The 22,293-nt window shown below is 46.0% G+C and overlaps 1 protein-coding gene across 1 annotated transcript; it reads right to left on the bottom strand.

Moving 5' to 3' along the window:
* Positions 1–1,831: 1,831 nt before the first annotated feature.
* On the bottom strand, positions 1,832–21,991 carry LOC135510372 (FACT complex subunit SPT16-like). Its single transcript, XM_064931239.1, has 25 exons — positions 21,547–21,991; positions 20,550–20,642; positions 18,900–19,070; positions 18,532–18,684; positions 18,149–18,295; positions 17,727–17,878; positions 13,640–13,812; positions 13,437–13,527; positions 11,908–11,981; positions 11,658–11,770; positions 11,381–11,446; positions 11,038–11,136; positions 10,794–10,909; positions 10,294–10,447; positions 10,019–10,146; positions 9,613–9,875; positions 8,662–8,780; positions 8,441–8,494; positions 8,164–8,348; positions 7,796–7,871; positions 4,626–4,795; positions 3,287–3,416; positions 3,061–3,190; positions 2,883–2,957; positions 1,832–2,636 (listed from the first exon to the last, which is right to left on the bottom strand). Exons 1-25 carry the CDS (start codon positions 21,610–21,612, stop codon positions 2,530–2,532), a joined length of 3,105 nt encoding a protein of 1,034 aa, XP_064787311.1. The 5' UTR covers positions 21,613–21,991; the 3' UTR covers positions 1,832–2,529.
* Between the last annotated feature and the right edge of the window lie 302 nt (positions 21,992–22,293).

Here is a 22,293-nt window from a genome sequence, read left to right as displayed (position 1 = left end):
TTCCTAGTTCTGAGACCTGCCCATATAGGACCTGCCTCTCAATATTGGTAATCCAATCAAAAGACGTGCAGGCACTACGCCTGCTAGCTGGCTCCTGTGTAACACTGGAGCCAGCCAGCAGGCGTACAATCGCCAACTCTAAAGCTGATTGGTTGACACTAAATTTTAATTTCCATTCACTTTAAGCTACAAGAGCCCGCACTGTTGATTCTGAAGGCCTGAGGGCAGATTTTAGACCCCTGGCAACACATGATGGCTGAATATGATTGGATAAAATATCAAACATAAAGACCAGCCCTCCAAATCTCAACCTGGGGCTGGAAGCAGTGCAACCAAGAGGAACGCTATGAAATGAAGTGTAACTCTTACTCTGGGGAATAATTTAATACATATTTGTGGGAAAATATATTTAAAAAAAAATTATATTCTGATGTTTAGGCCAGCAGAGAAGGCCTTGCTGGCCCACCACTGGTATCTTCCCACTTCCCTCCACTCAACAACAGTCCACAGTATTGACTTCCTCCAAAATGATCCAGCTGTCCGTCATCCCAGTTAGCAAAGTCTGTCCCTCCTTCTCTATAGAACCAAAGTTATCAACCCTGTGTTTGATGTATTTGTTAACATTCCACTGATTCTGCTCCAGTCAGTCCTGAGAGGCGTAGTGATCTAATGCACTGCATCTCAGTATTAGAGGCGTCACTACAAACCCTTGTTCAATTCCAGGCTGTATAACAACCGGAAGATCACCATGCGCAATGCCAAGTGTCGGCTGGAGTGGTGTAAAGTGCGCAGGCATTGGACTCAGTGGAAACGCGTTCTCTGGAGTGATGACTCTGAGTTTGGCGGATTCCAGGAGAACGCTACCTGCCCCAATGCATAATACCACCTGTAAAGTTTGATGGAGGAATAAGTTAGGGGCTGTTTTTCATGGTTCAGGCTAAGCCCCTTAGTTCCATTAAAGGGAAATCTTAACACTACAGCATACAATGACATTCTATACGATTCTGTGCTTTCAACTTTGTGGCAACAGTTTGGGGAAGGCCCGTTCCTGTTTCAGCATGACAATTACCCCCGTGCGCAAAGCAAGATCCATACAGAAATGGTTTGTCGAGATCGGTGTGAAAGAACTTGACTGGCCTGCAGAGCCCTGACCTCAACTCCATCGAACACCTTAGAGATTCATTGGAACGCCGATTGCAAGCCAGACCTAATTACCCTGACCTTTCTAATGCTCGTGGCTGAATGGAAGCAAGTCCCCTCAGCAACGGTCCAACATCTAGTGGAACACCTTCCCAGAAGAGTAGAGGCTGTTACAGCAACAAAGGGGGAACCAAGTCCATATAAATCCCCATGATTTTTGGAACAAGACGTTCGACTGCCAGGTGTCCACATATTTTGTCATGTAGTGTACCTTCAGTTACACCAAAAGTTATTTAACCCCCTGTCTGTGGAGCTCATTGTGGCCCAAAGACTTAAAGAGGGTTAGCTAAGAATTAAGGAAATGTTCCTTTAGTTTAGATTTGACTTCCTGGTCCCATTGTTAGTTTCCCCTCATACCACCTGACAATTGTTGTTACTTGTTATTGGCAGAGATGGCAGCCAGACAACATTCTCCATTCCTGTGTTTATTTGTTAGTTCATTATTTTATGATGTGAAGCACTTTGTTACTTGTATTCAAAGCACTATATACACATTTTGTATGAGAATAATTTAACAGGAGACTGGTCATGCTAGACCAACACAGAAGTGAACACTGAACCATTCTCTATGCTACAATCTCATAGTTATTAATAGGCAGCATTGACAGACAAATGAATGAAAAAGACAAAATAACCACAATTTTTTAATTTTATTACAAAAGCATCAGGATTTTTAATTAACAATTCAACAGTCTACCTATCCAGGATTAACAGAAAGATGGAGGAAAGTGGTGGGGAAATTAGAGACATTGTGAGGTTCTTGAGCGTCAGTCTGTACAAACCCCCATAAAAAAAGGAATTGGAAAACGGAATTGATATCTGCTCTGCCCCCCCCCCCCCCACATCAATCGCTCAACAGATAAACTATGTCCAAGAAGGATAGAACGGTAGAAAGGAGGAATGGAAGATTATTTGTTTAGACTAAATCTTGTAAAAATGCTTAGCAGAAGATACTGTATCATCATCACTGCTTACTATATTGGTTTAGAAACAATTTAACAGAAAAACAATAGTTTGCAATTAAAACTCTTTCAAAACACACACGGCCCTTGGAAACAGGGGAATGAGTTGCCAAAGGCATGGAGAGATGAATGAACCGTCTACCGTCAGGTATGATATGCCCATTTAATCACGATACTCACGGCCTAATACAAACGCATGGGGGTGCTACTACCTCTATATACACAACGTATAGCGTGCGTGTGTGTGCGTATGAGAGAAAGACGAAGGGAAATGACAGAGCCAAGATGAATTAGAGGAGAGGGGGATTGAATCAACAATGTTTTTGGCAGTGTGTGCGTAGGTGAGACAGTCTGGTGGTGGTGCCATTCAGTGGCGGCGTTTCTTCTTGGCGCTGGGAGGCGGGGCTGACGAGCGACCCTTCCGCTTAGCCGACGAGGTCTCCTCCGCGTCCTCATAGTGAGACTCTTTGTCGGCTAGGAGAGGAGGCGCGAGACAGACACTCAATACCAAAACATTTAAAACTGATTTCACATTACAGGAAGAGCGTCAATATCAAAACACACGGGGACAAAAATGTCATAGGTCAGTGAAGAAGTTCCAATTCACATCGGATAACCAAGCTGGATTATTTTCCAGTGTTCCTCTACCATGGTACCTCTTGCTTCAGGGATTGTAAACTAGGTTTCTCCCTCCTTGGGGAGAATGTAGAGTAGACTCACCTTTCCTGGCCTCCTCTTCCAACTCATCCCAGTCTTTACCGCTCTCCTCTTCACTGCCCAGCGACGCACTGTAGTCTGAAATACACACACTGCTAAGTCTCTGTATATTTGTGTGTCTGTGTGTGTGTTACAGTGTGTGTGTTATTGTGTGTGTCTGTGTCTCAACATGACTTCTTACCATTACCGGAGTCCTCGCTCTCCGAGTCATAATCTTCATCACTGTCTTCCTCCTCTGCCTCACTCTCGTCTGCCGAGGGGTTAAATGTCTCGTCTTCCCCCGACTCAGAGTCATCCTCTGCTCCTTCCCCCTGAGACAGTTGGAGAGAGAAATACATTTGTCCAACATCTTCATTTTAACACTGTTTTGTATCTTGCAATAACAACACACACACACACACACACACCTCGCTCTCTGGGTCTAAGAATGACCAGCCCCCCTGTTCAAAGAAGCCCTCTGGATCATCCACTATAGTCTTCATGATCTTAGTCCAGTTCAGAGACTGGACCCCCTCTGTGTACTTGATATCACAGGAACTGGACAGAGAGAGAGACAGAGAGCAACAGAGATCGAGAGACAGATGTGGGGGAGAGAGAGGTGGGGTGGAGAGAGAGGGGGGGGACACAGGAGAACGAGACAGGTATTTAAAGTATTTAGTTCTTTTGAGGAGCAACACTTGGTAAAACTCTACTAAAACACAAACAATTTAAAATCTAATTCCTTTCCCCCCAAAACAAATTCAGTTAAAAAGGAAGAGGCTAAATCCATAAAGTGATTGGTTGATGGCTATATGACATTCAGCAGACACTTAATCCAGAGTTTTACAGACGTGCTTACATTTTCGTATTGGTTGCAGATCTGAAATCAAACCCACGACTTTAGCGTTGCGAGTGCCACACTACCAACTGATCCACACGGATCCAGTCGACTTCAGCCCCTCCTTGATGGGGTCCAGTGAGTTGACAGACCGGTTAATAAGTTGATTGGTTAATGTATTTATTAGTTAATTGATGTACTTCAGCCCCTCCTTGATGGGGTCCAGTGAGTGGACTGACTAATTGGTTAATCCGTGTTGTCCGTAGATTCATGGAGTAGCCAGCCAAACAGAAGAAAAGTAGCCAGGGGGTATGTCCCCTGAATTTGAGGGGCAAAACAAGGTCTATTTGTGGTGGCCTCTGATACATTCTAATGCCTTGATTCCATCCAAAATGCACAGCTAAATTATTAAATAGTTTAACATTACCTACCAGATTGGTAAGATGAGTTGTGGCATTCAGTAGAAAGACTACAATTTAAATGACTGAAAATGTATGCATTCAGTGTGTTACTTGTTTTGGATATCATCTAGGCCAAGACCTACATGATCAGGACTATTTTGTAAGGAAGAGAACCTTTAACATTAAACCTGTTCTCTGGAAATTAAAAGTAATATTTAGTTTTACTGCAAAATATGAATTGCCACAATGCTTGTTCTTTAAAATGATGTATGTTATTGGATCTGCTGCTGTCGACACCTAGGATAAAGAAACCAATGTCATTTTGTAATTTGGGTGAACTACCATTAAGAGTTTGGGCCTGTCAATCACTGTGGGTGGAATTTTCAGATGAGAGGGCAGGATGTTTGAGAGTCAGAGTTGGTAGGGTTTCAAACCTGTCAATCAATCACTGTGGGTGGGACTTTGAGGAAAGGCAGTAGATTAGTAATCTAGTTAGAAAAACTAGTCTAGGTTAATTGATGTACTTACTTGAGCCACTCCTTGATGGGGTCCAGTGAGTTGACGGGCACGGCGTTGATCATGGTGACCTTCTTGCTGTAGTCCTTGTAGACGATGACCACGTCAAAGTTCTTCAGGTGGAACTGAACACGCTCAAAATGAACCAGCTCGACCTCATCCAGAGTCACCACGAACGGAGGCTGGGGAAGGAGAGAGGATGGGGAAGGAGAGAGGGAGGATGGAATGAAAACAGACTGCTGAGAGCATGTCCCTTTTAACCTACTGAGGATTTTATTATTAGATCTGTAGTCAAATATCTGCCTCAAGGCCTAACTTGGTTTAAAACACATGGGAGTAATCAAGCAGTGCTGCTGGCTATATCAGGGAAGGTGTTGTACTACTGCGGTAGTATGGTAACAGTAATGGCGGCAGGAGCAGTAACAGTACTAGCAGAGGTAACAGTACTAGCAGCGGTAACAGTACTAGCAGCAGTAACAGTACTAGCGGCAGCGGCAGTAACAGTACTAGCAGCAGTAACAGTACTAGCGGCAGTAACAGTACTAGCGGCGGTAACAGCACCGGCAGCGGCAACAGCACCGGCAGCGGCAACAGCACCGGCAGCGGCAACAGCACCGGCAGCGGCAACAGCAGCGGCAACAGCACCGGCAGCGGCAACAGCACCGGCAGCGGCAACAGCACCGGCAGCGGCAACAGCACCGGCAGCGGCAACAGCACCGGCAACAGCACCGGCAGCGGCAACAGCACCGGCAGCGGCAACAGCACCGGCAACAGCACCGGCACCAGCAGCGGCACCAGCACCAGCAGCGGCAACAGCACCGGCAACAGCACCGGCACCAGCAGCGGCACCAGCAGCGGCACCAGCAGCGGCAACGGCACCAGCAGCGGCAACGGCACCAGCAGCGGCAACAGCACCAGCAGCGGCAACAGCACCAGCAGCGGCACCAGCACCAGCAGCGGCAACAGCACCAGCAGCGGCACCAGCACCAGCAGCGGCAACAGCACCAGCAGCGGCAACAGCACCAGCAGCGGCAACAGCACCAGCAGCGGCAACAGCACCAGCAGCGGCAACAGCACCAGCAGCGGCAACAGCACCAGCAGCGGCAACAGCACCAGCAGCGGCACCAGCAGCGGCAACAGCACCAGCAGCGGCAACAGCACCAGCAGCGGCAACAGCACCAGCAGCGGCAACAGCACCAGCAGCGGCAACAGCACCAGCAGCAGTCACAGTAACAGTACTAGCAGCGGTAACAGTACTAGCAGCGGTAACAGTACTAGCAGCGGTAACAGTACTAGCAGCGGTAACAGTACTAGCGGCAGGAGCAGTAACAGTACTAGCAGCAGGAGCAGTAACAGTACTAGCAGCAGGAGCAGTAACAGTACTAGCAGCAGGAGCAGTACTAGCGGCAGGAGCAGAAACAGTACTAGCAGCAGGAGCAGTAACAGTACTAGCAGCGGTAACAGTACTGGCAGCGGTAACAGTACTGGCAGCGGTAACAGTACTAGCGGCAGGAGCAGTAACAGTACTAGCAGCAGGAGCAGTAACAGTACTAGCAGCAGTAACAGTACTAGCGGCAGGAGCAGTAACAGTACTAGCAGCAGTAACAGTACTAGCGGCAGCGGCGGTAACAGTACTAGCAGCGGTAACAGTAACAGCGGCGGCAACAGAACCAGCGGCGGCAACAGTAACAGCGGCGGCAACAGTAACAGCGGCGGCAACAGTAACAGCGGCGGCAACAGTAACAGCGGCGGCGGCGGCACCGGCAACAGCACCAGCAGCGGCAACAGCACCAGCAGCGACAACAGCACCAGCAGCGACAACAGCACCAGCAGCGACAACAGCACCAGCACTAGCGGCGGTAACAGTACTAGCGGCGGTAACAGTACTAGCGGCGGGAGCAGTACTAGCGGCAGGAGCGGTAACAGTACTAGCGGCAGGAGCGGTAACAGTACTAGCGGCAGGAGCGGTAACAGTACTAGCGGCAGGAGCGGTAACAGTACAAGCGGCAGGAGCGGTAACAGTACTAGCGGCGGTAACAGTACTAGCGGCGGGAGCGGTAACAGTACTAGCGGCGGGAGCGGTAACAGTACTAGCGGCAGGATCGGTAACAGTACTAGCGGCAGGAGCGGTAACAGTACTAGCGGCAGGAGCGGTAACAGTACTAGCGGCAGGAGCGGTAACGGTAACAGTACTAGCGGCAGGAGCGGTAACAGTAACAGTACTAGCGGCAGGAGCGGTAACAGTACTAGCGGCAGGAGCGGTAACAGTAACAGTACTAGCGGCAGGAGCGGTAACAGTACTAGCGGCAGGAGCGGTAACAGTACTAGCGGCAGGATCGGTAACAGTACTAGCGACAGGAGCGGTAACAGTACTAGCGGCAGGAGCGGTAACAGTACTAGCGGCAGGAGCGGTAACAGTACTAGCGGCAGGAGCGGTAACAGTACTAGCGGCAGGAGCGGTAACAGTACTAGCGGCAGGAGCGGTAACAGTACTAGCGGCAGGAGCGGTAACAGTACTAGCGGCAGGAGCGGTAACAGTACTAGCGGCAGGAGCGGTAACAGTACTAGCGGCAGGAGCGGTAACAGTACTAGCGGCAGGAGCGGTAACAGTACTAGCGGCAGGAGCGGTAACAGTACTAGCGGCAGGAGCGGTAACAGTAACAGTACTAGCGGCAGGAGCGGTAACAGTACTAGCGGCAGGAGCGGTAACAGTAACAGTACTAGCGGCAGCAGCGGTAACAGTAACAGTACTAGCGGCAGGAGCGGTAACAGGAGCAGTACTAGCGGCAGCAGCGGTAACAGGAGCAGCCACAGAACTAGCGGCAGCAGCCACAGCACTAGCGGCAGTAACGGTAACAGCACTAGCGGCAGGAGCAGTAACAGTACTAGCGGCGGCCACAGCACTAGCGGCAGGAGCAGTAACAGTACTAGCGGCAGGAGCAGTAACAGTACTAGCGGCAGGAGCAGTAACAGTACTAGCGGCAGGAGCAGTAACAGTACTAGCGGCAGGAGCAGTAACAGTACTAGCGGCAGGAGCAGTAACAGTACTAGCGGCAGGAGCAGTAACAGTACTAGCGGCAGGAGCAGTAACAGTACTAGCGGCAGGAGCAGTAACAGTACTAGCGGCAGGAGCAGTAACAGTACTAGCGGCAGGAGCAGTAACAGTACTAGCAGGCACTCACCCACTCAGTGGTGTTACACAGGGAACTGGAGGTGGGCTGCAACAGACAGGTACTCCTGTAGGGGGCGCCCTGGAACCTGAACACACACAGTAACTTCAACAGTTTCATACAGTTCATTACTTGAACACCCAAATCTGTGCTTAAAGGAACGAGTACCCATCATATGATGCAAAACTCAGCCATCGCTCAGATACACATTAAAACATGAAATGTCCTCGGGAATCAATAGAACATCACTCAGAGGCACAAAAAGTATACAAAATTCAAAGTGGGTGAACGTTTCCTTTAAATACTCACTTTCTCAAAATGACTGTCAAAACCCTGTCAATATCCCTCCGATCACTTTCCTCCACCCCCCTCCCTCATACCCGAGGTCTCGGAAGGGCACTTCGAACTCCAGCTCCTCCTTGGTGAGGGTCTCCACCTTCTCGATGAAGTTCTTGAAGGCAGACTTGAGCTTGTGCCTCATCTCCCTCTCCATCTGCTCGGCGTACAGGTCGTCGCGGTCGTGCATGTGCTGGTGCTTGCCCAGGTCTGTGGTGATCTCACCCACCTAAGAGATAAGGTAGGTGGAGACAATATTAAGACAATATAATAAGGTAAGATAAAACATAGGATCACAACTTTATTTAATCTCATATTTACCTCTGTGTAGAACTGCACGTCTGTGTGACGCTTCTTACCAAACATGATGGCGTTCTGATGGAGGACGAGAGGGGTGGGATTAGTCAAAATGGAAACAAACACATCTAAACTAAATCAAGACCACTCCAAGTGCCACGGGGGAAAGCATAGACCCAAATACCCACAGCTTGATTACCAATGCATAGAAAGTCAGACATATTGTACTTAGCCTAAGGTCACACCTTGAGGTGGAAGTGCAGTACGATGATCATTTCTCCGTCACAGGGCTGGAAGAGGGAGTGTTTAATGTTGTTGTAGAGAATGTCCACTTTGTCCCCACGGACGGACGTGAAACGGAAACCTGGACAGACAGACATGTTATTTACCAGGTTCTGTCCAGGAAAGACAGACATGTTGTTTACCAGGTTCGTTGAGGCTGGAGGGAAAGACATGTTGTTTACCAGGTTCATTGAGGCTGGAGGGACAGACATGTTGTTTACCAGGTTCATTGAGGCTGGAGGGACAGACATGTTGTTTACCAGGTTCATTGAGGCTGGAGGGACAGACATGTTGTTTACCAGGTTCATTGAGGCTGGAGGGACAGACATGTTGTTTAAACGGTTCATTGAGGCTGGAGGGACAGACATGTTGTTTAAACGGTTCATTGAGGCTGGAGGGACAGACATGTTGTTTACCAGGTTCATTGAGGCTGGAGGGACAGACATGTTGTTTACCAGGTTCATTGAGGCTGGAGGGACAGACATGTTGTTTACCAGGTTCATTGAGGCTGGAGGGACAGACATGTTGTTTACCAGGTTCATTGAGGCTGGAGGGACAGACATGTTGTTTACCAGGTTCGTTGAGGCTGGAGGGACAGACATGTTGTTTACCAGGTTCGTTGAGGCTGGAGGGACACACCTTTTCCTACTAGACCACACTTTTTAGAGGAAAATACGCTTACTACGACTGATATGTAGTTGTCTCACCCAGCCATCTTAAGATGGATGCATTTCCTGTAAGTCACTCTGGGTAAGAGAGTCAGCTAAATGACAAATGTTGATTGAGAGCACACAGCATTCTCGGTCTTTACAGCAACGCTGTGATCTGCGAAGAACCTCAACCATTCTCTCTTTCCCCTCTGTTCGTTCCTCCATGCCTCTCTCAATTCCTTGTTAATGGAACCTTTTCCTCACCGTTGGTATGGGCCTCCAGCGACCCCTGCATCCTCTTCTGGGCGATGTTGGGCCTGATGTAGAGGTCTTTGAGTTTGGGGTTGGAGCGGTTCAGGTTGATGACCAGCGAGTCCTGCTTGACGATGCCCTCCTTCTCCTTCTCCTCAGCCTCCCGGGTCTTGTAGCGCTTCTGCACCTCCTTGATGATGCGGAAGGCGTTCTGGAGGTTAGTGGACGGGACTGTTGGGTCGCCAGGCGCCTTGAGGTTCGACGCCCGGTACGTACTGAGGGTGGGGGGGATATGAGCAACGTCAGACACAGCAGCAGGTGGATAAAGATGGATACAACACACACACACAGACTATCAGTCCATCTGCTTGATAGTTGACAACAGTGAAACATGCAGTACATGGGCACTCAGACACACATTTCTTTGACAAAGGTGGCATCAGGGTTGGGGAAGATGTTGCCCTCGTTGCGTCCCAGAGAGCTGCCGGGAACATAGAAGTTTATCCTCAGGTACGTCCAGTCTCCTTCCACCGACGAACTGATGTTCTACACACACAGAGGGACACAGAAATGGTTTTAATTTTTTTTAAATCCTCAGATAGGTATAGTCTCAAATTCAGTCAAATTGTGATGTGTGTGTGTGTGTGTGTGTGTGTGTGTGTGTGTGTGTGTGTGTGTGTGAGAGAGGTGTACCTTGATGGTAGCGATATGGAAAGGGGTGGCGATACCGAAGACAGGCATAACAACAGTCTCATATTTCTTGTCGATGAAAATCTTCATGTCTCGAATATCTTTCTCTCGAGGCATCTGAGAGCCGTTCTTGTAGGAGACATTGGACTTTCTGGACCTGGAAAAGAGAAGGAAACACTGCATTTAATCATTTAATTAATTGGTGACGTCACACATTTTTGGACAGACGATCTACATAAACATAGGGAGTAATATCATGAATTATTTAATCATGCAAATGTATCTGTTGTAGTTGTTTTCTACGAAAGATAATTCAGACCAACATAATACTATAAATATCTCTTAATTCTCTCGTTCTTCCACCTCTCCCCAATCATGTAGATTCTACCACCTCTCCTCCTCTGTTCCATTCCACTCCTTTAAAGGTTACCAGCCTCCTCTCATTCTGGTCTCTCATCTCCCTCCAATTATTATACCATCATCCCTTCTCCTCGTTCACTCACTTCTGGACCTGTTGCTCTCCTTTCTGTTCTGTCAGACGTCTCTTGGCCTCCTCGTTCACCTGATTGGCCAGTTCCTTCTGGTGAGCCCGCCTCTTCTCCTCTGCCGTCATCTCGTTCTGACCAAATAAACAACAGTTTCTCACATTCTGACCAATCAAAAAGACAGCGTTTCAGCTCATACACACAAACTGAGATGGTGTAAGTATAGTGAATTTCTCTCAAGCACATACACACACACACCCACCCTAGTCCTGTCCTGGAGTAAAGCTTGTCCACGCGCTCCCTTCCCCAGTAGTTCCTCTGCATCGTCAGCATCTTCCTCATCATCTTCCTCCTCATCGTTCTGTCAAGAAGAAACAAATCGTATTTTTTTGGGGGGGCTAAACTGGGTAGTTTGTGTCCTGGACACTGATTGGCCGAAACAGTATTTCAGCCGCGTGTATGTCAGACAACATACCATAGGCCTTAAATATAAACAGAGGACATAGAGCCCCAACTAAACATTTAAAATAGATGCATCTTTCAGGGTTTGTGAGGGACAGAATGAATCAAGAAGTAGAGAGAGAGACGGCGGACATCTTTCGTACCTTTAGGAAGATTCCGACGTTCTTTATCTTCTTCTTGACCGGAGTGAGAACTGTCGCTGGATCATCCTTAAAGATATACATTAGAAGTGTTTCTTTACTGCCATCACTGAGCGAATATCACAACCCGAATGTGATTGATAGATAACAAAGTGACTGTCAAACATATAGTTTAAAAAAATAAAATAAAGAGTTTGAAATATATCCTACTTTGTTGATCTGTATATTCTATGAACAGGGCGCATTTCTTCCTTCATCCCCCCTCCTTCCTCTCTCCTACCTCGTTGATCTGTACAGAGTCTCCTATGAACAGGGCGTATTTCTTCTGCTCCTCCTTCTTCCCCTCCTTATTCACCAGGTCAGCGAACCCCAAGCTGATGCTCAGTACCATGCCTGTAAAACACACAGTGATGAGTGTCCGCTCTACACACCATTTAAAATGGCCTCTGTATGAGACTCTCACAAAACACCATGTCTACAAATTATCCTACTTATAGTCAGTAAGACACGACTGTGACTTGAGTGCTCACCTTTCTTCAGTTTGTACTGGTTCTTACTGTTCAGGACCAGGGAACCCTCTCTGAACTCTATCCCCATGGCAAATCTACAGCAGGGAGAGGGGACACACAAAATCAACACGATACATACTCTATCCTCAATAGGCTTGGGCAGTATACCGTAATATTTACCAGACAAATTGGCAGGTGGTTACACAGAGCATTTGGGAGCAGTTTATTTATTTCTTCCCTATACAATACAAAACCCATGTTAAAAAAATAAAATAAAAATGAATGTCAGCTCTGGAAGAGAAAATACCTAACCTAGTGGAGAAAGCAGGTACTGTGTTCTGTGATTAATCTTCACTATAATTTCTTTCAGAATGAAAAGGGTATTCACCAGCTACTGCAGCTGGTGGACCAAAAGTACATGTCCCACCCTGTTTGAAAAAAGCCACGGGATGGTATTTTCCAATACTGTTGAATCTATTTCTTTGAAGTTTTTAAAAAATATGTTTGTATTTCTTTAAGTAAATACCTGCAGTCAAATGTAAACAAATTGCTGCACAAAACTAGAGACGAATAAGGTTTTTGTGCATATGGAACATTTCTGGGATCTTTTATTTCAGCTCATGAAAAATGGGACCAACAACATCCTGCGTTTAAAATTTTTGTTTAGGTGTAGATATGATAACCCGGAAGCCAGCCGGACCAATGTGTGGGGGGAAACAGTACACCTAGCGACCTGGTCGATTGTGCGCCGCCCCATGGGTCTCCCGGTCGCGGCCGGCTGCGACAGAGCCTGGGCTCGAACCCAGTGCCTTAGACCACTGCGCCACCCGGGAGGCCTTGAGTAGCATTTTTGAGTTACTTGTATAAGTGTATTAGCTGGGATGTCTGTCCTGCAAATACTTTAGATAAGAGTCGCAGCCTGTATATACACAAGCTCACAGTACTTTATTGGGTAAAACCACCAACGTGTTCGCATCACTGTGCCTTCTTTTTATTTGTATTATTTAACTAGGCAAGTCAGTTACGAACAAATTCTTATTTACAGTGACGGCCTACCCTGGACGATGCTGGGACAATTGTGCACTGCCTTATGGGACTCCCAATGACGGCCGGACATGATGCAGCCTGGATTCAAAGCAGGTACGACAGTGACGCCTCTTGCACTGAGATTCAGGGTGATCTTGAAGCTGACCAGATAGCCTACAGCTGACCCGCCGTTAGGCACATGGGGTGTGTGCCAGCTCATGCTTTTTAATAGACTGCAAATACTCTAGGTCAGAGACTGTATAAAATGTACGCTATGCGCTCGTTAGCATTAAGTTATCATTCTCTATGGGATTTTACATGTACTTGTTAGCATAGCTAACCTTCTGATTGAAGAGAATCAGTGGGGTTTGAAAATAGTGTCCTTTGTGTTCATCGCTGGTATTACAGAATATCCCGGAATGGCACAAGGTCGGTACGAAGGTATGACAATCTGGATTACCGCCCAAGACTAATGATCAATACAGGAGGCCATGCGTGTGAGAAGGAAAGTGTGTGTGTCCTACCCTAGGTTCTTGGTGAATTTGGCCGCCAGGTCAGGCTTCTCCTTCTTGACGTAGTCCAACACGGCATTGTACACGTCGCAGATCTTTATACCTGCAGAGAACAAGGTAAGAGGGAAAGAACTTGAAATAAAGTCAGGTTACGTAAATCATGTGTACTCTACCCCGTAAACACAAACACCCTGCATCTCCCTTCCATCCCTCACCGTGTTTGAGCTCTTTGAGTAGTTCCTCTTCCACCTGCAGTAGGAAGCTGTAGTTGTCCTGCATCTCCTGTGGGGGGTCCACCATCAGGGTCCGGACCAGGTTGGAGCAGTACGATTTGTAGCGGATCCCCATGGCACAGGTGATGGCCCCAAAGTGCATGTGGTTCTTATCGCTGAAGAGTTAGAGCAGTGTTATAACGTCTAATGAGTCTGCAGTGACAGGTACTGTATGTGTGATACAGAAAGAAGTTGGTCTTTATCATCAAAACGGGTCACATTTTGGATTAACCCGTTAATTTAAATTAAAAAAAAATGTTTTGCATGTTATGGTTGAGCACTGAAACTAGGTTAAAGAAATATACATCACAGTGGGGACGGTCGTTGAAGACGTCGCCATGGAAGTGACACAACGACTAGGTTCCAGTTGAACAACGTTTACTTCACCGTACTACCACAGAACATCGTCGCCATTACACTCAGGACAGGTCTTTCAACAGACTTCCCACACAAGCGCACTAACAACAGAGTGATAGCCCCGTAATATCAGAAATATAGGCATCCTTAAAACATGAACTTAACAATCTCCAACTTTCTTTAGACAAATAAAACAAAAAATAATACTGGGGACATTTTAATTAAAGTACCCCATTACAAATGGGTTGAGTGACAAGGTTTTTATTTGTATTACTCAAGTTGCCACTTTCCATTACTTTAGGAACACAAGACCGGATGCTCCCTTTTAGTCTGACAGTCAGCAGGCTGTTCCTTTGTGGTCGACCAGGCTTTGAGGTGTGGAATCACAGTTGTAGTAAAGGTCTGTGAGCCACCCCAGATGAAGTCATCAACATGACAGGCAAGTAGTACAGTCACACTGCAGTCTTGATCAAGCCAATAGAAGACTGCAGGATCCACTTGACATGTTTCCACCTGTACTCAGCATTGTTGCCTTCACTTTGTTGTACCAGTTGATAGATGCACCTGCCAGGCCATATACACACTTGTTTTTTTTTTTAGTTTCCAGTGTTCCTTCGCTTTAGCTTCAGGAGGTGGTCAGATGTCTGTCCCTTGACAGCTCCGTTCCCTGCAAAAACGCAGATTTGATGTCTATGGAATGAAGTTTCTATTTCTTCTGGTAGATCACTGTCAGCAGTAGCAATCTGAGTGACTGAGGCACATGTGAGTCTTTTGGGAGTTCTATAGCAGCCAGCTCCTCAAAACCTCTAGCAACTAGACATGATTTTGGCACTATTCCGGTTAAGGGTACACACCCACCTTGTTGAGACATTTTTGTCCAATGTCTTTGACTTCCTTAAAACCCTCAATTTTTCCTCCAATTACTGATCTCATATAATTTAGCCGAGTCAAATGACATGTCTTTTGTTTCAAGTACATAATTTTGAATGTCATTCTGTTTCTCAATTTTCTATTGGATGAAATCAGCTTATCTACAAGTGACAGGTCAGCTGGCCCTGTTGTACCAGAAAGTGTAGCTGGTTCAGAGTACTGCAAGTTGGACCAGTTCTGGTGTTTTCCTTTGGCTTTTCCTGCTCGTCCAATGACTTTCTCTGTCCATGTATTTAACAGTTTGTCCAGTTTTCAGACTGGAACAACCACGTTGTCTTAACACACATGTCGATCAACGTTTTTCCTAATTTGAACACAACAGTATTACCTGTCATGGTTGAAGGTCTCTGCTCCATTTCCTGTGCCAGTTTCAGGGTCCGTATCATTGGATCCGACATCTGGTAGGTTTGTGTCTGTTAATACGTCCTTTTTGTTATTTTCAGTGGGAGGCTGATTCTCAGCAACAGCCCCTACATCTTGTTGATCATTTACTTTCCGCAATCTTGAGTGATGCAACCTGACAATGGTGCCTCCGGGTCTCACAAATATCACCACACCATCTTGGCCAATGACTACTCCCGGTCCTTTCCACTCTTGACAGACAACTCATTTGTAGTGTACTTTGTTTCCAGTCTCGTATTTCTCATCTGCGGGACATAGCGGTTTACGCAGAGCCTTGTGAATTATCTGAACACTCTGCTTCAGTGAACGCTTTTCTCGCTGCATGTAGTGCTGAAAGGTGCTGTCCCACCCCCATGCACTCACACTGGTCCCTTCTAGTGCTGGTGGCTTGTCAACCAGTACAGAGGGAAGAGTAGGGTTCTGCCCCAACACTAGTTGCTATGGGCTGTAACTATGAACATTGAGTTTCTTGCCATCAAAGTCCAATCTAGGGGTGTTATCCAGTCACATCCATTGTCTTGTTTCACTTTCAGCATGATCTCTGAGTGTTTGATTGTGTCTCTCCAGAAGTCCATTGCTCCATGGACTATATGCAACAGTTGCTTTACTTCAATGTTGAATTTCTTTGCCATTTCTCTTATTTCATTATTATTGAATTCTCCTCCATTGTCACTGTACAATTTCTGGGGCGGGCCATGCACACTTATCCAGGAGTGAATGAAGTGCTTGACCATTTCACTGGGTTTCAATGTATCCACCACAAGGCTTCCAGCACTGAAGCGTGTGAAGTGGTGGGTTATGTGACGATACCACACACTTGGTCCAGGCTCATGTAGTTCTACGGCCACTGTTTCATTGCATTTGGAAGCTAGTGGCAAACCAACAGCTGGGCTTAGGTTTGCTGTTTTTCTGACATGTATCACAACTGTTAACTATCTGCAGTAGAATGGAAATAATCTCATCATTATTCCCTGAACTGTGGAGTCATTTCTGAAGTCTGTCAGCTGTAGCATGTCCAAACTGTTTGTGAAGTTAACAATATTTAATGTTTCTGTGTCCGTCAGAATCTAATTTTTACATGGACTCTGACGTCTGTCTAAAATGTTTACACAATAGTGGGCCGATGTAGTAAGTTCAAGGGTCACTGGTTTTTTAAACATCACTGCTGTGTCATTTTCTATGTCTAGTACAGCCCCTGCATTCTTGAGGGAAGCTTTGCTTAATAGTAAGGGGATATCTGTAGGGACCACCTCTGTTTCAATGTCTCTTAGTCTGACCAAGGTTTACTGGTATCTTAAACTCTTGGTAGAATGGACGATTCTCCCATCTTCAAATTTGAAAGCTCCGTTGCTTGGTGTGTCAACCATATTTTGTACCCATTTCATATTTAGTTCACTGACATCTCTATCAAGCCATTTTGCGCCACACACTGTCCGTGTCCATGCAGTATCACTCACAGCAGATCCTAAGGATTCAACTATAAAGATCTCAAAAGCAGATTAGTTTGAAAACAGTGTAATGGTACACTGCGCTCTCTGTGATTACATTTTCCTCTGTTAGTTTAACGTGTTCATTTTTACGAGGACAGTCTTTAACCCAATGGTAAGTGCTCTGACAAATAGCATATTTTGATCTCCTTTCATATCTGTCCAGCGGATTTGTGCCAGGCAATGGCGCCCTCGTCTGGTTGTCTTGAGAACGTGACTTGTTGGCACCTTTTCTCTGCTGCTCAGTGTAATATTCCGCGTCCCTCACTTGCATTCCATCCGTCTTTCCATCAAAAATCCTTTTTAGTGCCGACTTCAATGACGCAAAGGTCAGCACAGTACAAGCAGTCAAAGCCAACTGTTCCCCCTACCATCCAGACAGGCAGTAGTATCTAGCAACTTGAAACCTGACGCTGCATCCGGGAGAACCATGTCGTACTTGCGCATCCTATTGTACCTCGATGATGTAGTCCGTCATCGCAACCCGAAATGTCTCTACACGGTCAACGTTTGAATATGCCTCGTAGGCACGGTCTTGCTCTTCAATACACACAGAATCCAGTGGTCTGATGAAAGTTCCCATACCGTCATCCTTGTTCAAATCCTCCACGAATATTTCCATTGCTGTATCTCTCACTTTTCCCTCTAACATCACAGTTATTAGCCATCATCTGCTACCAAAGTTAACTCAACATGACAACGTTTACTTCACCGCACATCGTCGCCATTACACTCAAGTCAAGTCCATCAACTGAGACTCCTGTGCAGGAGCACTAATGACAGAGTGATAGCACCGTAATAACAAAAATATAGGGATACTTAAAACATGAACATAACAGGAAGCAGCTGTTTACCTGACGACGCTGAACTTGAGGCTGTAGTTGCCCCCACTCTGAATAATGGGGGGGTAACACATCTCGACCGTGGAGGGGTCTGCTCCCCCCAGATACTTCTTCTCCTCGATTGCCTTCTCCACAGACTCAGCCAGCTTACTGTGGCGCACCTTCTGTTAGGGAACAGAGGAGAGAACACATTCAGGAAGCAATGCTTTGTTTCTGTCATCTTGGGGACAAAATGAGATGGTTCAAAACTATTTAGACATGCAGTCTAGATCTTAGATTAGTAGTGGGTCAGTCTGGCCCAATTTGACTGCACCTGTCTGAATGATAACAGTGGCGTTCCAGGATGGCTATATCATATGAATGTGGTTGCTGGGATGTTGCACCCGTCTACAGGCGATGGAAGAGCGGATAATGAGCGCGACTACAAAGCCTACCTCGTCTGCGTCCACGATCTCCATGACCCGCTCCTTGAAGAACTTGGAGTAGACGTCGCTGGTGACGGCAGCAGCCTTCCTCATCAGAGCCAGTTCCCCATCCTCCTTCACGGCAATGGTGTAGGCCACCACCGCACTGATGTCCACCTGGGGGGAGGTGAGAGAGAGATGGAGGCAGGGAGAGCCCATAAGGATTGTGACCTGCTGCAGACCAATAACTAGCTACATGAGTCTCTTTAATGCAACACTGCCTCGGCGCCAGACCAGCTACCCACCATTCTGCAAATTGATACCACATGGAAACAATGATATTTTATTATCAACCTATCTTACCCCTCCCTTCCTTCCTTTGTCCCTTTGCCCCCACATTTGCCCCCGCTCACCTTCTCCAGGCCCTCGGCAGTGATCATGTCATTCCAGCTCTTCATGTACTCGCCGGGGAACTTGTCCTTGCTGAACACACCCACAGTCTTGCCCTCCCTACTGGCCCTGATCGCCTCCACCATCTTCTCAAAGTTAACCTTGTTGCTCTCGTTCTGAGGGAAGGAGGGGAAGAGGAATGTTAAAGCATTATCCTTCTGCTCAAACACATTGACATGAGTGCATGCACTCACACACACTCTTTCAAACACACGAACGGTCACACCAACTTCTTGTGCCACACACATTAAAGAACTGTCCTGAAATGGGGGAATACGCATTGACAGCGAATCAGGGATAGAACATCCCGAGTCTACCAATCAACGCTTACCTTTTCCCTGATGAGCAGTGTGATTGGTGGAACGCCGTTGGCGTTCTCATTGCCCTTGGTTACAGCCACCTGTTTAAGGAACTCCACCTTCTTTTTGCTGGCCAGGAAGATGATCTTAGACTCACAGAACACCATGATGGTGTCTGTCAGCTCATAACCAAACAGCCATGTCTGGAGAGGAAGGATGAGAGGGTATATGAATTACTCCATGCAATATGCTTATTCTGGAGTGTAAACTACTGAGGTTTCTTCAGAACAGAAACCATAACACATACAGTGCATTCTGACCACCTTCCCCCATTTTCCACTTTGTTACATTACAACCTTATTCTAGAATGGATTTACATTTTTTTTTAAACCCGCAATCAACAAAGCAAAAACAGTAAAAAACTGAAATACCTTACTTACGTAAATATTCAGACCCTTTGCTATGACACGAAATTGAACTCATGTACATCCTATTTCTATCGATCATCCTTGAGATGTTTCTACAACTTGATTGGATGTGATTTGGAAAGGGACACACCTGTCTATATAAAAGGTCCCACAGTTGACAGTGCATGTCAGAGCAAAAACAAAGCCATGAGGTCGAAGGAATCGTCTGTAGAGCCCTGACACAGGATTGTGTCGAAGCACAGATCTGGGGAAGGTCCCCAAGAACATGCTGGCCTCCATTCTTAAATGGCAGAAGTTTGGAACCACCAAGACTTCCTCGATTCCTTTATTGTGTTGGCCAGACAGAAGACACTCCTCAGTAAAAGGCACATGACAGCCTGCTTGGAGTTTCCCAAAAGGAACCTAACGGACTCTCAGAACATGAGAAACAATATTCACTGTTCTTATGAAACCAAGATTGAACACTTTGACCTGAATCCCAAGCATCATGTCTGGTGGAAACCTGGCACCCTCCCCATGGTTAGGCATGGTGGTGGCAGCATCATGCTGTGGGGGATGTTTTTCAGCAGCAGGGACTGGGAGACTAGTCAGGATCAAGGGAAAGATGAACAGAGACGAGTACAGAGAGATCTTTGATGAAGCCCTGAGTGCTCTGGAGCAGGTTCTCAGACTGGGGTGAAGGTTCACCTTCCAACAGGACAACAACCCTATGCACACAGCCAAGACAACACAGGAGTGGCTTTGGGACAAGTCTCTGAATGTCCTTGAGTGGCCCAGCTAGAGCTCGGACTTGAACCCGATCAAACATCTCCATAGAGACTGTAAAATAGCTGTGCAAGCAACGCTCCCCATCCAACCTGATCGAGCTTGAAGATCTGCAGAGAAGAATGGGAGAAACTCCCCAAATACAGGAGTGCCAAGCTTGTAACGTCATACCCAAGAAGACTTGAGCCTGTAATCGCTGCCAAAGGAACTCCAACAAAGTACTGAGAAAAGGGTCTCAATACTTATGTAAATATGTTCGGTTTTTACATTTGCAAAAATTTCTACACCGGTTTTTGCTTTGTCATTATGGGATAGTGTGTAGATTGAGGGGGGAATTTAAAAAATATATTCTTTAGAATAAGACTAATGTAACAAAATGTAGAAAAAGTCAAGGAGTCTGAATACTTTCTGAATGCACGTGCACACAATTTCCCCTGATGAGCTCAGTCAGGAATAACTCCTGGATAGGGTTAAGTCCATGAGTTTTACCTGCAGGGCAGTGGATTTGGCATACACTATCTCTTCGTCCACCCCGACAGAGACCACCATGGCATCCACTTTGCCAAACTCATCTTCTCCTTTCTAATAGAGAAAAATAGATACTTGTTGATTAACATAGAAATGTTTCACATTGTTCAAGCTAAGTCAACTAGTGAGCAAAAAGGTACAGTTAGCCACAGTCGTGGTCGACACGTCGCTTGTTCTTTTTGAGTGCAGGTGATGAATAAAGTATGAATAAATGGAAAGTTAGCTAACCAGTTAAGAACATGTTAGCTAAAGTTGATAACTATATCTATTGCTTTATCTCAATGATGATTGAGAGAAAGTTGCTAGTGAACTACTGGTTGGCATTCAAATGCAGATGAGATCAATCGTTGTGCCCTCAAAAGAAAAAAGTGCATGCAACAAATCAGTGCCTGCTTGGCGCGATGTAATGCTAGTTAGCTACAGTAGCATGCTAGCTTGAAAATGTCAAACTTTGATGTTAGTTATGTGGACAAGAGGCAACTAGCTAGCAATCTCTGTCAAAACATTCCATGGTACTTTCTGACAACGTATTTTGGTGCAACTTCAGAATGAATTAATATTTTGCTGGACTGGCAACGTGCTAAAGTGGTTGTTCCACAAAGTGCCAGATATGGCTGGTTAGCTAGTTAACTATATATTAGCATAGCTAAACGTTAACAGCCTGAATTGGTGGATAATATACAATGCATAATAAGTGGCCATGTTGTAACTACCATTTTTTAGGATGTGTAATGTCTCCTGAATGTATTCAATCTACAAGTGTTTCATAACTACATGTAAGTCTATATAATCAAATTGATCATTGCGGTTTGCGCTTCTGTAGCTACAAAACCAACCACGGCACTCACTTATGCTGAAAACAAAGTCAAAAAACGCACTTTAAAAACGTGGCTCCCCGCCGTGCTAGCATCCAGCTTTTACTAGTTTGATATACACATGTTTATATCGTGCTAATTACCTTCCAATTGCCATATAATCGCTTGATTCGGCGGTAGTACGCTTCCTTGTCCAAGTTTACCGCCATAGCGAGTATTTTACACCTTCAAACTCCAGCTCCTGGCTTCTCAGAGCAGCACAGGCCGAATGAGTGTGGTTGCTGTTTTCTCGCACTTTCCACGCCTTGAAACCTATATCAAAAGAGATGTTTCTTTCCTTCTCGATATATGCTCGGTGGTTACGTTCAATTCTCCTCAAGATGTGCCTCTATGGTTGATATATAACCTTTTTTTTATATTTTTAAAAATTTATATATATATTTACATTAAAATACACCCGTTTTGTTAAAAATCGATACAAATATAAAATGCATAATTTTTCTTCTGATTAAGAATTATGTAACATCTCGCTGTTTTGTTGCCCACACTGGTGCCAAGCATAAACGACTCGAAATAATGAATACCCTTCCCCCTTCTCAGTTTTCCCCCTCCCTCCCCGTTGTTAGTCTGTCCGGCATGTTGATGTTTGATAGGTCAATTACCACACTCGCCCCTATAATGGAAACCACTTTATTTTGATAAAATAGCGCCATGCGTTTATAAAATGCTGGTGGACTAATTTATATGCCACACGTGGTTTGCTTATGTTTTTCTCTTGACCATGCCTTGATTTCTATCTTTATTGAACGTACATGTTTATTTTTATATCAGTTCATATAACCGTTTGATGGGGGGGTTCTATTTGGGGTATTTCATGCATATTGTTACCA

This window comes from Oncorhynchus masou, chromosome 23 (assembly GCF_036934945.1).
Source record: "Oncorhynchus masou masou isolate Uvic2021 chromosome 23, UVic_Omas_1.1, whole genome shotgun sequence".
Taxonomy (NCBI): domain Eukaryota; kingdom Metazoa; phylum Chordata; class Actinopteri; order Salmoniformes; family Salmonidae; genus Oncorhynchus; species Oncorhynchus masou.
This window is presented reverse-complemented; position numbering and strand designations above follow the sequence as displayed.

Excerpts from the sequence above, each read along its gene's own strand:
- LOC135510372 (XM_064931239.1), bottom strand. The coding sequence starts at position 21,612 with ATGGCGGTAAACTTGGACAAGGAAGCGTACTACCGCCGAATCAAGCGA. Across the intron at positions 11,982-13,436 it reads AAATTCACCAAGAACCTAGG|ATTTGCCATGGGGATAGAGT; the intron begins GTAGGACACACA and ends TCCCTGCTGTAG. Across the intron at positions 11,771-11,907 it reads CCAGTACAAACTGAAGAAAG|GCATGGTACTGAGCATCAGC; the intron begins GTGAGCACTCAA and ends TGTGTTTTACAG.